The sequence below is a fragment of the Cnephaeus nilssonii genome (assembly GCF_951640355.1).
Source record: "Cnephaeus nilssonii genome assembly, chromosome: 22".
NCBI classification, from domain to species: Eukaryota; Metazoa; Chordata; class Mammalia; order Chiroptera; family Vespertilionidae; genus Cnephaeus; species Cnephaeus nilssonii.
In genome coordinates, this window is record NC_137093.1 from 18,899,778 (window position 1) to 18,913,247 (window position 13,470).

General features: G+C 45.3%; 1 protein-coding gene across 3 annotated transcripts in view; it reads right to left on the reverse strand.

The window, feature by feature from the left end:
- Positions 1–286: 286 nt before the first annotated feature.
- Positions 287–13,470, reverse strand: part of SNX19 (sorting nexin 19) — a 40,082-nt gene continuing 26,898 nt past the window's right edge. Inside the window, exons 9-12 of one of the 3 annotated variants that reach the window (XM_079762590.1) lie at positions 11,470–11,654; positions 10,432–10,519; positions 9,270–9,408; positions 287–1,096 (exon numbers count right to left, since the gene is read on the reverse strand). In XM_079762590.1, the coding sequence (XP_079618716.1) occupies positions 9,276–9,408; positions 10,432–10,519; positions 11,470–11,654 (406 nt within the window). In that variant the 3' untranslated portion in view covers positions 287–1,096; positions 9,270–9,275. Of the gene's footprint in view, positions 1,097–6,016; positions 9,409–10,431; positions 10,520–11,469; positions 11,655–13,470 lie in introns of those variants that run through there. The other 2 variants (XM_079762589.1, XM_079762591.1) reach the window with 2 other exon arrangements.

A 13,470-nucleotide genomic window follows, 5' to 3' on the forward strand; every position in this document is an offset into this window, starting at 1 on the left:
ATTGTGTGTGTCTGTGTGTATGTATGGGAGAGGCGGGGCGGGGGGGGGGGGGGGGCGGCACAAACTGTATAATCTTGGGTTGGTGGATATTCTGATTTCTTACAAGGGAATACTAGGGCAATCTTCCTCATAGAATATAAAATGTGGAGTCAAGGACAAGAAATATTATATTTACCATTGACATGTAACCTTAAGTCAACTTCCATATTCATTTATCCAAAAGACAATTAGACTAGTTAGGCAGCCAAGTTAACCCACGAAGATTGGTAACCTGACACGGGAGAACAATTTTGGGATAAAGAGGAGGTAGTTTTGGAGGTGCACAAGAAAGAGGAGAAATGGCAGAGAAATGAGTTTGTTTTTTTTAAAGGTTTTCTTTTCTGTTGTTACTTAGTTTTGTTTTGAAGAAAAGGGTTTCAGAAATAAACACAGAGAAGGAAAGCTACTGTGAATGCCATATGCCACTCACAAGCTCACATCTAAGCCAGGAACACACCGGTACATGGGGCAACTTCCATTTCAAACGTCAGAGCACCGATTTCTCTATCTCATCTGAACAGATCATGGAGAAGGAAACTTTTTGGGTGTCCATATGCAGGACGCTCAAGGCTGTCTGCAACAGATCTGGTGCTAATTGCCCAGTGCTCCCCACTGGAGTCCGTGGTTAATTCCAAGGAGGTTCACACTGGAGCCTGCAGACTCAGTCTTGGCTCCAGAGCTATTCCACACCATGTGCTGTGCAAATGTGCACTGGCAGAAGGAAGGGACTCTGCTCCACAGCAGACGGGCTTCTGGGGCAGGCCTGACCTGAGCACTAAGTCATCTAGTTTTCTTTTTCTGAAATGCACCGTCTTCTCACCGAACTTCCTCCTTTGCTCCTCTACCAGCTCTTGCCCTCATTCAAATCATGGCCTGGAGGCTTATTCTGGGGCCCACAAACAGCAGGTGATTTCACCCGCACGGGGCCAACGCCTTGGCCTACACTGTTCCAGACGTCTTAGATTCATTCGTTGTTGTTTTTTTTCTTATAGTTTTGATGTGTTGTGTTCAGGCAAATAGTTGCTGCAGCAAATGTGGTTGGAAAGACAGCAAACGTCTGCAAGAGGGAAGAGGAATGTATGTTATTTTCTTTTCTTCAAGGTTATGACTTAGTCTTTGAAACGTTTTCCCTGTAGTATCCTAGACATGGTTGAGATGAGCTGTTAGAGGTGTGAAATGAAGAATTTTAAATCTGAAATAAACAGATTTCCAAGATAATTCAGGGAGCAAATGGAGGATAAATTTATCTTTTTCTTCATGGTAATTGTATTCCTTTCAAATTTGTGTCTGAGGCAGGGAAAGAGTTGAGAGTATTTCCTGCAGGCAGATTTTTTTCTTTTCTTCTTTTCCTTTCCTTTTCCCCTTCCTTCCTTCCTTCCATCTGTTTTCTGATCCCAGTGAGGTAGAATAGATGAAGGTTGAAAACTGGGGAGTAGACAGTGTATGTTAGGTATTTTTGTGACTAAATAAATTTTAAAAAACTATTTTCAAATCAGGACTGATTTTCTTTAAAAGCGCACAGCTTTAGAACCTTATAGCCCACATACTTAGGCTGCAAGTAGTACTATTACAAAACCGTGTGGATTTTGGCATAGAAAATATAAAAACAAACTTCTTTCAGTTGACATTTGATGTTGAATAAAGACATAAGGTCCTAAAAAGAAAAAGAAAATTTGTCTCCCCTTGTCCCTCTCTACATCTTATTTCCAGCAAATTCTTTTTACTGAATTTATTCACACATTTTACCTTCTAAAAGTTAATAATCTTTAATTAGATGAGCTTCAGTATTTATTTTGTATCTACTACGCACTAGGTATATACAGGTGGGGGGAAAAGTAGGTTTACAGTTGTATCAGAAACACAGTTTATTCTTGTTTTATTTATTATTGTGTTATTTCCCATAAAAACAACTGTAAATCTACTTTTGTCCTGCCCTGTATATGGAAAAGTTGAGGAGACATCGGGATATAATGAGAACCAGAGATACAGGATATGTTCCTTGCCCCTGAAAAAGTATACTCTTACTGAAGACTATCTATCTATTATCTATCATTTATCTATCTGTCTATCTATCATCAATCTGTCCATCCATCCATGTATCTATGTATCTATCTACCTACACACACATACTTATCTGAGAGGCAGTGTAAGTAATTCTGAGGAAAGGGAGTGTTTTGACTGGTACAATCAGATAAAGCTTCGTGGAGAAGGTGGAACTTGAATTGGCCTCGACAGATAGAGGGTGCCCACCTATGCCCAGCTGAAGGAAGGTAATCTACCTGGTGGAAAGAGGAGCATGGGCCAAAATACGGAAGCAGGAAACAGCAGCTATACGAAGCCCCTGGATGTCTGGGAAGCCATCTCCCTAATACATCTATCCCCAAGTGAGAGTCCTACTGCCAACCAAGCCCACGTGATGCTCCTAGAAACATGTGAAGCCTTCAGGAAGGCGCCCTCGCTACTCTTGAAAGAACCCTTAGTGTTCATGGATAACAGAAGGCACACTTTGGACACAGCCACGTGAAGCTGGAAAGGTACTGGCTTGCCATCACTTAGTTGAATTTGGACTCCATGTGAGTATTTGCAAAGGATATAAACACCACAAGAGTTTTCTGCTTTTGTTAATAAGGTCTATCCTCCCTGAAGGCAAGATACGAAATGTAGACGTTTTGCTACATCACAGTTAACCTTTCAGTAGGTACAGGGGCAGAGTGGCTCCTTACCAAGGGCACAGGAAGGGGCTATTTACCCGGGTTGGCAGATCAGCAAATCCAATTCAGAGAGGCCGCAGCGCCTGCAGATTGTGCCTCTATTGTGTGGCTTTGTGTTCATCGAGCTTGGTCTTGCCCCTCATGGACTCATCCAAGTGTCTGGAAATAATTAGAGCCAGCTCTCACTGCTCATAACAACAGGGTGCAACAGTGACATGGACCATGAGGGGAAGGAAAACAAAGCTCAAGTGTGGATTTATATATGAGCCCCAGACTTAATCATTATAACGCCCTAATCTCAAAATTAGCTTGCCATTTCCCAAACACTGACTAGCCACAGAGGTCTATTTTGGATTAAAACGAGTAGATAATGTCACTCCAAGCAATGTTTTCTACGTTTGGATCTTGATACTATTCCTTTTTTTCTGTCATTTTTCCCCTTCCAACTTTCCACACCTCAGAAAGAGCGTGCTAGTGACTTACACAGTAGGGTCTGTAGGTAAGGGTTGAAGAATGGAGATACATAGGGAAACCAGATTTTGCCACGTTGGTGAAGAAACATCAACGTGACAAATGTGCGAGCAAACCATTGTTTCCCAGGAATGGTTTTCTGTATTTCATCACATGCTTGTTCTCACTTCCCAAGAAGTGGAGTTCAAATGCACATTCGGACCAGAGACAGGTGGGAAGTGACAGGGAGGCGGCAAGAACGCTCGGCAAATGTGAGAATAGACGGCTGGTGCCCAAGTTGCCTCCACCACTTCAGAGCTGCCTGCTTTCCATCCCTGTTGCTACTGGGACACAGCCGGAAAAGAGTTGTTTTCACTTGCTTCTTGCTTGACACATTCTTCTGGCTTTATGTCTTCTTTCTAAACTAGCCAGTGTTGTCTGTGTAATAACTATCAGGGGAGTCTTCGGCTGTGAAAATAATGTTTGGGGCCGTCTCCCTCACTGGCTCGCTCCTGAGAAACACTGTTGTGAGTGTAGCGACGTCTCTCATCCTCTAGACCACAAAGGAGTGATGGGGGGTGCTAGCTGAAATGTACCCATCCCTGGTTTCATCCTCTGGTCCACAGATGCAGAGCAAGCATCTGCTGCCTGTGATTTCTGGCACTCCCGGTGGAAAGGAAACGACCTTCAACTGCAAAAACATCATGGTTGCCTCCCTCCCCAAATACCACTCCTTCCCTGGTTCCCATTCGCACTTGTACCCAGCAGGGTTGGCTCACCTCCCTTTCCTTCCTGGGAAAGCACTTCTTGCTCCAGGACAAAGGAAGCCTAGAATCCACAGCAGTCCGAGGGGCTTTGTAGCACTTAAGCGTGTTTGTGTATGTTACCTCATTCATTTCTCAAAAAGGCGGTAATGTATTTGTCCCCTTTTCTAAGACATGTGAAGCTGGCTGACCACGTCCTCACAGCTGATGAAGTGGCAGAGCTAGGATGTCAATCAGTTCTCAATGAGCTCTCAAGTTCATTTTACTCCATAAGGCCCTGACATACAGGAATCAGGGGCAGACTTGAACAAATGAAAGGGGGTCAGAATATGACTAAGATAGCAGTCAAGACAATAGGGATAGGACGAAGAGCAAAGACCTCGTTTCCCATGAACTCTTAGGAATTGTCAGCCATGAGGAATATTCCTCAGGAAGTCTTCCAATATTCCCACGGTGTAAAGGGGACGGTCCCAGGTTCCTGAGCACGCTAGGCCAGGCAGCTCGTCCGACTCCACGTCCTTTCCCGCCTCTGACTGCTCTGTTCCTGCGTACTGGCTCCCACTGTGCGGCACCACGTGCAGCTTTCTGTCTTTTATTTAGAAATTTCTTGACTGGAGTGGAATATGCATCACATAAAACCATCTTAACGTTTTGTGTACAGTTCAGCAGGGCTATGTATGCCGACACTGCTGTAAGGAAGAACTCCAGAACTTTTTTTCTTGCAAAATTGAAACTGCACCCATCACCCCAGTGCCTCTCTCCCCTCCCTTGAACCTCCCACAACCAGCATTCTACCTGTTTCTGAGTTTGATTGCTCTAGTGCCTCAATGAAATCATACACTTATCTTCTTGCAACTTCTCTTACATTGTTCATTGCTGCCTCCAACGGGACACCCTCCCTATGCTTCCACTGGCTAATTCTGATTCATCCTCCAGGAGTCCATTTAGAGAGTATCAACTCAGGCTTTCCATGGTTCCCCAAGCTCATTAAGTGCCCTTCCATAATCACACCCAACGGGGGTTGTCTGTTCTAACCCCTTGATACTCAAAGTGTGGAGGAAGAGCGGCATCCTCCTTGGCATCTGGGAGCTTGTTACACACGCAGCACACTAGGCCTTTAAGAAGATCCGGGTAAATCTCTCTCTCTCTCACACACACACACACACACACTTATGTTTGATTCTAATTCACTAGACAAGGGGTCTGCACACCACTCACGAGCCAAATCTGGCCAGCTGCCTGCTTTTGTAAATAGTTTTATTGGAGCGCAGCCAGAGTCATTTGTGTATGTATTGTCTATGCTTTTATGCAACAATGGAAGGGCTGAGTAGTTGCAACAGAGGCTGCCACAAAGCCTAAAATATTTTTTCTCTGGCCTCTTACCAAAAAAAAAAAAAAAAAAAAAAAAAAAAAAAATGTGCTGGCTCCTCTACTAGATTACAGGCTCCGTAAGTGAGAGCCTGGTCTTATTTTGCTTTGAAAGAAGAAAAGCAGCTCAGTATAATGGTTATGATGGACACTTGCGGGTAGACTTACAAGATTTACAGCTGCTTCTGCCATTTCCTTGCAAGTGACTATGGGAAACCACAACTTCTCTGTGCCGTGTTTCTCTTCTATACACGGGATCTATATAGATAAAAGCCTAAGCGACTGGCCGACCTGGCTGACCGTCCGGTACCTATGATGTGCAATGACCACCAGGGGGAAGATGCTCAACACACAGGCATGGAAACATGGAAGAGACTGATGAATCTCAGAGGGAAGGGGGAAGAGGGGAGGGCGGGAAGAGTTAACCAAAGATCTAGTATATGCATACTAGAGGCCCAGTGCATGGTCCCTCGGCCTGGCCTGCGGGGATCAGGCTGAAACTGGCTCTCCGACATCCCCCGAGGATTCCTGGATTGCGAGAGGGAGCAGGCCAGGCCGAGGGACTCCACCGGTGCACAAATCGGTGTACCAGGCCTCTAGTATATAATAAAACCTTCCTTACAAGGTTGATGTGTAGGTTAAATAAGTTAATGTATGTGAAGTGGCTCAACTATCACCTTCAGCTGATGTTACCTCTTAGCTAGTACAGGCATTTTTAGAGTATCATAGGGATTTGTTGATGTTGGCAGAATGACCCTAATAGACACTATCAACACTCATTCTCTGCTGCCTCCTTGCTAACATATAACGGTTTTTCTTAGGTATCTAACCTTCCTAGAGGGTGAGCTCCTCTGGGGGGAGGAGAGATAAGTACTAGTGCTAGTCAATCCTGATAATGCCATTCTCAATGTCAGTGGATTGGTTTACGGGTGGGAAGTTCTGGCCAATGAGATTCTTGAAGGGCTTCTGAGAAATAGTTTCCTCGCTTTTTAAAAGAAAAAAAAATGAAGGCAATGCCTCGATTCTTTCAGATATTGTTTGGTAAGAATGTGATGCCCTGAACTGTTACTACCATGAAGGACAGACTTGCATGTTTACAATGGCAGAGCAGAAAGATGGAAAGAATCCAGCCATTTCTGAGGTCAGAGTTGCTGAAACCATTAACCCCCAGGGCTTACCTACTCAGGTACTAATTTTATGGAGGAAAATACATTTTCCTAGTCATTTCAGTCCAAAGCATTCTAATTCCTATCGCCAGGGGCCATGTTTACACATATTTTTACTCCACCCAGGACCTAACAACTGTCGTTGGGTGCGATGAGGTAGTTGGAAAATGGATGGGCTGGGTAGGGGGAAAAAAAAAGAATAAAAAATGTTCTGGGTTAGTGCAGGCCCAATTCTTCACTGGCTTTTATCACTCTCAGCTGGGAGTATAGTCTCCTGAAACCTGTGGCTCTCTCCCAAATGCCAATCAATCTCCCTCGTTGTCTGAACTTGTTACCCAAGTAATAAGTTGGCAGGCTGTTTCAAGGCCAGATGGGTTTTGACGATTTCTTTGGCGATATCCATTATTTCCCCTCTGGGTAGAAGGAGGGTATGAGGACAGCTTATCTTTTTGGGGCAGAGGAAGTACAGGTGGGGTCTCTTATATAACATGAAATATATGGAAGTTTTCTTTGGGTTGGAAGTGCCAAAAGATTCCTTAGAATTTACAGCCACAGGGTTTTCTGGTGTGTCAGCTTATGTACTGGTTTTGTAGCACTTCCGAGCCAGGACTAGTAAAAGAGATTTGAAGCAATGTAGATTCAAAACGAAATACATATGAGGGTCAGGTATGGGGAGAGACGGCAACAGAAGCTAGGGCTCCAGCTGTCACGAAGAGCACCTTGGTCCTAGAGCCGTGGTCGGCAAACTGCGGCTCACGAGCCACATGTGGCTCTTTGGCCCCTTGAGTGTGGATCTTCCACAAAATACCACGGCCTGGACGAGTCTATTTTGAAGAAGTGGTGTTAGAAGAAGTTTAAAAAATTTGGCTCTCAAAAGAAATTTCAATCATTGTACTGTTGACATTTGGCTCTGCTGACTAATGAGTTTGCCGACCACTGGTCTAGAGGAAAGAGGGAAAGGACCAGCTCCAGGAAGTCAGCTGGACTCGCTGCAGTGCCACACCCTGTAAGTGCTCACCAAAGACAGACACGCCTGTGAGGGTCTCAGGTAACGCTAAAGCCACAGAAATCACTGTAATGATCAACTTTTTAAGGCTAGAAGACTCCAGGAGACACTATCTCACTGATCTCCTTGCCTTTAGGCAGTAACATACCTGAAGCCTCTCAATTACAGTAGCGCAAGTTTTATGGTTAAAAGCCTGGAGGGGGGGTGGAAGGAGTAAAAAGATTTCACAACTTTCCCATAAACCACTTTGTGTGCACATCACCTACTTCAGAGTTGAACAGAATCTTAACTCTTGTTCTAGACCTACCCATTCTCGTCAGTCTAACCCCAAGACCTGACCCCAAATGGGAGGATCCATAACTCAGGGAAAGCAGGGCTCTAGCAGGCCGGTACTGAAGAACGAAGGGTGAGCAAAGGTCCCAATGACACCCTTCAAACGTCTTTGTCAGCTACTCATATGCATTTTATGTACACCACCTCCCTTGTGACTTTCCCTCTGCCCCCTTCTCTACCAACACTTTTTCCTAATTGTTCCATTTTTATTTTTAATGATTTTAGAGAGAAGAAAGGAGAGAGAAAGAATGAAAGATTGATTTGTTGTTTCACTTATTTACACATTCATTGGTTGATTCATGTATGTGCTCTGACGGGATTGAAAACGCAACCTTGGTGTACCGGGATGACGCTCTAAACATCTGAGCTACCCGGCCATGGCCTAACTGTTCCATGTTTCTGAAGGCACTGCAGCCTGACACAGCCCCTTTGCCTTCGTCACTGGTGTTCTTAAAGACTAACTAGGTCCTCCAGAACAGGAAGTTAAAATCTTTCTGTGGGCAATCAATTCCCTGTAGGTTTGCTAACATTACTGGTTCCGATGAAAAGTTCCCCATGAGACTTGTGAGGAGAGAACCTGCTCTTTCCTGGGGTTCCCACTCTTTGGGCATTCTCAGCTCTGGAGCAAGGGTTTCCCTTCCCTTTGGAAGCACGGAGCTGAATATGCAAATTGCCATGCCATTTTGTTGAAGGAAGACAGAGAGGCCACAAAGACCCAAACTCAACTGCTCCTGGGGAGGAGACTAGGAGGAAATAAAATCAGCAAAATCTGTGACCCAACTTTCTTTCAGGAAAGGGGGTGGAGGTGGGCTGGCAGTCTGCTCTGAAGTCTTCATAGGAGAAGTAAAGCCACCCAGGGAAGCAGCCTTCAATGACACCCTCCATAGGGCTGATGTGCTGGAAAACAGCCAATCAGCAAGCAGTCCCTTGAGAAATGCTTGCCCTCCCTCCTCTAGAATTGTTGGGAAACTAGGGGTCTGGCTTTCAAGAACGGTCCCGACTGAACTTCCAGTTTCCTGGTGGGAACAGAGAGCTCAGAAAATTATATTCTCCTCCAAAGAAATCTATTTTTTTTCTTGGTTTATATAGATTTGTATGTTGGTGGATTTGGTACATGTCTGCACAGGGCCAGGCTACCGGCAAACAATCTTGTGGAGGAGGGCAAAAGGGGCTCACAGATTCCTTATTCAAAGGAAACAGAATCGAACCACCAGCAATGCCCCAAACACCACAAAAAACATATGACACTTGGACAGGCATACAATTGATACATATATCCCTCCATCACCTGCTACAGATGGAGAAGAACGAAGGGAAAGCTGTGCTAGTGAGCCCCATGCCTTCTGAGCCACAGCCCAGAGGGCAAGGCCTCCTACTGGTCCCTGGTGACAGAGTGACCCTCCTTCCCAACCTTCGAAGAACGGGTAATGACCGATGGCTACGGGGAGACACCCATCCTCTTGGGGTTGACTGGGGTTTCTGAGGCAGAGGTGCTGATGGTAGACTCCTCAACGGAGGCACTGAGATCCAAGAATTCCAGGATGATGTCCCAGAGGCAGTAAATCAAATGCCTGAAACAAATGGACAGAACAACTTAGAGGAAGGGCTGGCTCAGTCAGGAGACACCAGGTCTTGTTTATGACACTTGTTTTCCCTCCTCTCACCCTCATTACTGATATCCTTAGTGGACTCTAAACTTCAATAGCTGGACCAATCCTCTGCCATGGAACAAATTTGTTGAACTAAAAAAGGCTATGGCCTCAGTAAAGATAGAAACAGAATTTGAGACTCGATTTTAGGAAATTCCATCCTTATTTACATAGCTAAGTTAGCACGGCAGCACTGTTTCTGTGAGGGAGGGACAGCAACTTTCTAAGAATTTCAGCCACCGACTACTGCTGTTTCTCATAATTCATTCACTACAGATTCACTGGTCACCTTACCGGTAATGAGGCAAAGGCCAGGGCCTGAGGAATGGGACTTAGTAAATGCTCTCTTCTTCAGGACAGGGTTTGAGAGAGGAGTGGAAGTACTCCATACTTTTCAGAAGCATTCTATCCCAAGGCACCAGCCAGGAAATACCTACCGCTTTTGAATTATTCTAGAGTATTCACTCAGTTTTTCTGGTCGCTTTACCAAAGTCCAACCTCATTATCCGATCTACCTCATAGTAAACAAAAACCATTCCTGATCCTAATAGTAATCACAGCTTTGCAGTGAGGCCAAGAACACATGGCTGACAATCATTATATGGCTTGCAATGCCCAGACCAGGGGATACTCTTAGTGTTCACGGATGGCAGAAAGAACCATCAAGCACACTGAACAGGCTGGAGTGACCAGGCGTTTTTAGTAGTTCAAGGGGGGCCTTCTGAATGCAAACACAGAGGCTGGTCCAGCACTAGCTCACTACACAGGACAACCTGCTCAGGAGCCAGCAGCGTGGGCTTTACTTAGTGTGTGAGGACTTGGACATTAGTCTGCAGTCAGGCCCAGGGCAAGGAGAGACGGCAACCCGCTCTTCTCAGCATGGGCACCACTGAGACCAGAGATGGCTTCAGTTAGGCTGAAGTTGGGGCACACTTTTCGGCCTACCTGTTGATGAGGGGTTGCTGCAGTGACTCCAAGACTAGACTCCAGCTCAGCTGGCATTTGTCCGCCCCAAGGATCTGCACTACAGTATCTAAAGGAGAAAACATAGATACAGTTTTAGTGTTACAGTAACATCTTCTCATTATCTCTTGTACCTCTAGCCACTTGTGGAGGAAGAGAAAAAAAAGGTCAGATAAACTACTATCTTTATTCAAATGGTGATTTTTGGCATACCACTGAACTACAAAGCCAAACAAAAATCCTCAGAAAACAGAAAAGCTAAGAAAAAAATATTTATTTAAAAAATGCTTTTATTGCCCAGCTCCGTGGTCGGCAAACTGCGGCTTGCGAGCCACATGCGGCTCTTTGGCCCCTTGAGTGTGGCTCTTCCACAAAATACCACGGCCTGGGCGAGTCTATTTTGAAGAAGTGGCATTAGAAGAAGTTTAAAAAATTTGGCTCTCAAAAAAAATTTCAATTGTTGTACTGTTGATATTTGGCTCTGTTGACTAATGAGTTTGCTGATCACTGGCCCAGCTGACATGGCTCAGTGGTTGAGCATTGACCTAGGAACAAAGAGGTCATGGTTCGATTCCCGGTCAGGGCATATGCCCAGGTTGCAGGCTCGATCCCCAGTGTAGCATGTGCAGCAGGCGGTCCATCAATGATTCTCTCTCATCATTGATGTTTCTACCTCTCTCTCCCTTCCTCTCTCTGAAATCAATAAAAGCGTATTTTATTTTTAAATGTATATTTTTATTAGCTGCACACAGTTATTACTCCGATAGCTGCGGGATTCGCACTGACTATTTCTGGTGTGGTCACAATGATCCTTTCCATCCCCTCAGTATCACTTGGGTGAGGAGTTAAAGAATCCAGCCCTGATCATGTTCCTAATAGCCCGAGACTCGGTGGGTCAACAGGTTGAGTCTGGCCATATTTAAGGGCCTTTGAAAAATGGGGAAGCGTGTGGGATAATGGTGGCAAAGCTTGATTGGAAGAGAATAGTTATTAGGACAGTCAATCTCATTGTCCAATTACCTGGCAGGATTCCCATAAGGCTCTGCAAAGCCTGTTTCTCAGCTGCCACCTTCTGCTCCTGGGTCCTTACAGGCCGTGGGTACTTAGGCAAAACCCCACCTGGCCAGATGGACTCCCGGAGAAGTCGGAGGTACCGCACCCAGCACTGTGGACATGTTAGATTAGCTACTTGCACCTCTAGCCACCTGGGGAGGAAGAGAAGAGAAAGGTCAGATAAACCAGAAGGAAAGGGCGTAGCAGGTATAAATTACGTGACAATCAGAATAGGACAAAGCAAAGTTAGCGCCAACTTTCACAAATGAAACCAAGCCAATGCAACAACTTGGCTCACAGAAATTGAAGATGAGTAATAATAATGATGACATTATTTACTGAGTCTCTACTATGAGCCACACCTCAACGGGGTTTCACAGAACACAACCAAGGGCCCCTATCTCTGTTCTCTGCACCTCTCCAACTCAGTTCTAGTGCAGAGCATTGTAACTTCTCAGTAACGAGCACACACAGCTTTATAGTTACGGCTTAGATGGCTTTACACAGATCCCTCGCCCTTGCGACCTCGTGCTCATCCAGTCGGTCTTCAAGCCCCATGACCTGTCGTGGGACATCTGCCCTTTGCTCATAATATTCTCTCGCTGACAAGGCCCTCTCCTCTCCAGTGGCAAGTCCACTCCTCTGGCAAGACCTGTTTAAATCCTCCCCTCTACGAAATCCGTGACCAGTCCAGACAGAGTGCTTTCCCTGCCTTAGACCTCCACCAGCACTTAGTTCTGCACAGGGTTGAAACTAATAATTTACTTTGGAATAAATACTATTTTCTCATGTGTTTACAGCTTTACTTTTCCAATGAAATTATAAGCACCACAAGAGTTCTATGTTTTATACTTCTAAAATATTTCCAACTGTGCTCAAGAAATGTTGGTTGATGGTGTGGTAATTATTCTTATAATGAAAATTCCCCTTTGTTTAAATTTCAAGAATCAGTAACTCTGAGGGGCAAATATACCAAGTCTGAAGTTCTTGCAAGTAACTCCCACCTTATTCTTTCTTTGTCCCTGCGTTGTTTTTTTTCAGGTCACTAGCTGAAGTTCAAGACCACTGAGGCCTCCTCAGTATGTATGGTTGAGACCGGCCTGGCTATGATTGTAATGGATGGGCCATCAACCACTGCTACTCATGCACGGAAGACTGTTTGATACAGCACCACATGGCAGCTCATGCCACCGCTCCTACACCCAAGCTACTGTCGCCCATCCAAGAGCAGAGGAGGCTTCCAAGGCAAACTTTATTTAACCTCCACTCTACCAGACAGTCTGCATTCCACTCAAGCTAGGCATTCCAGCCTCGGGGGCTGCAATCCCCCAAGTCCAGGGCTCACAAATAATTCTAAGAATAGGAAGCCCGAAAGGTAATGGCAGGGCAAGAATGGCACACATCGATGGAGATCAAGAGCGGCACAAAGCTGCTCTTGCCCAAAATAGCCATCACGATCGTATTTGTTATTATTAGGGCTGCATCTCCTTTTTATAGGGCTTTCATTCAGCGAGCCTAAGACGCCCGATGAAAGGGATCCAGTAGCAAGAATTCCTGTTCCTGTTTATAGAAGAGGGCCACCAAAGGGGTGGGTACAATGACCTGATCGGGTTCTCTGCAAGGAAGCAAGTGACCCAACTGTCACCCCAGGTTCTCTTCCTCACCTCAAGCCACATGTACTTGAGTGACTTCTGCACTAGAGTCTCATCTAACTGATAGGAGGCAGAAGGGCTAGCACTGAGAAACCAAAATGTGTAAGTCCTTCAAACAGCCAGAATCCTAAACAAGAAACCTTCCGCTGGAATTAGTTCTAGCTCAGTTTCTCACTCACATACACATGTAGTAAGTCAGTTTGCCCCGATTTTTGTGCTCTGGGGCCAATAATGCCTGTGACTCAACTCTTCAAAAGTATCTCGGCACCCACTCAACCCTTCTGAGACTGAGCATGATACCCACTGGCAACTCTGG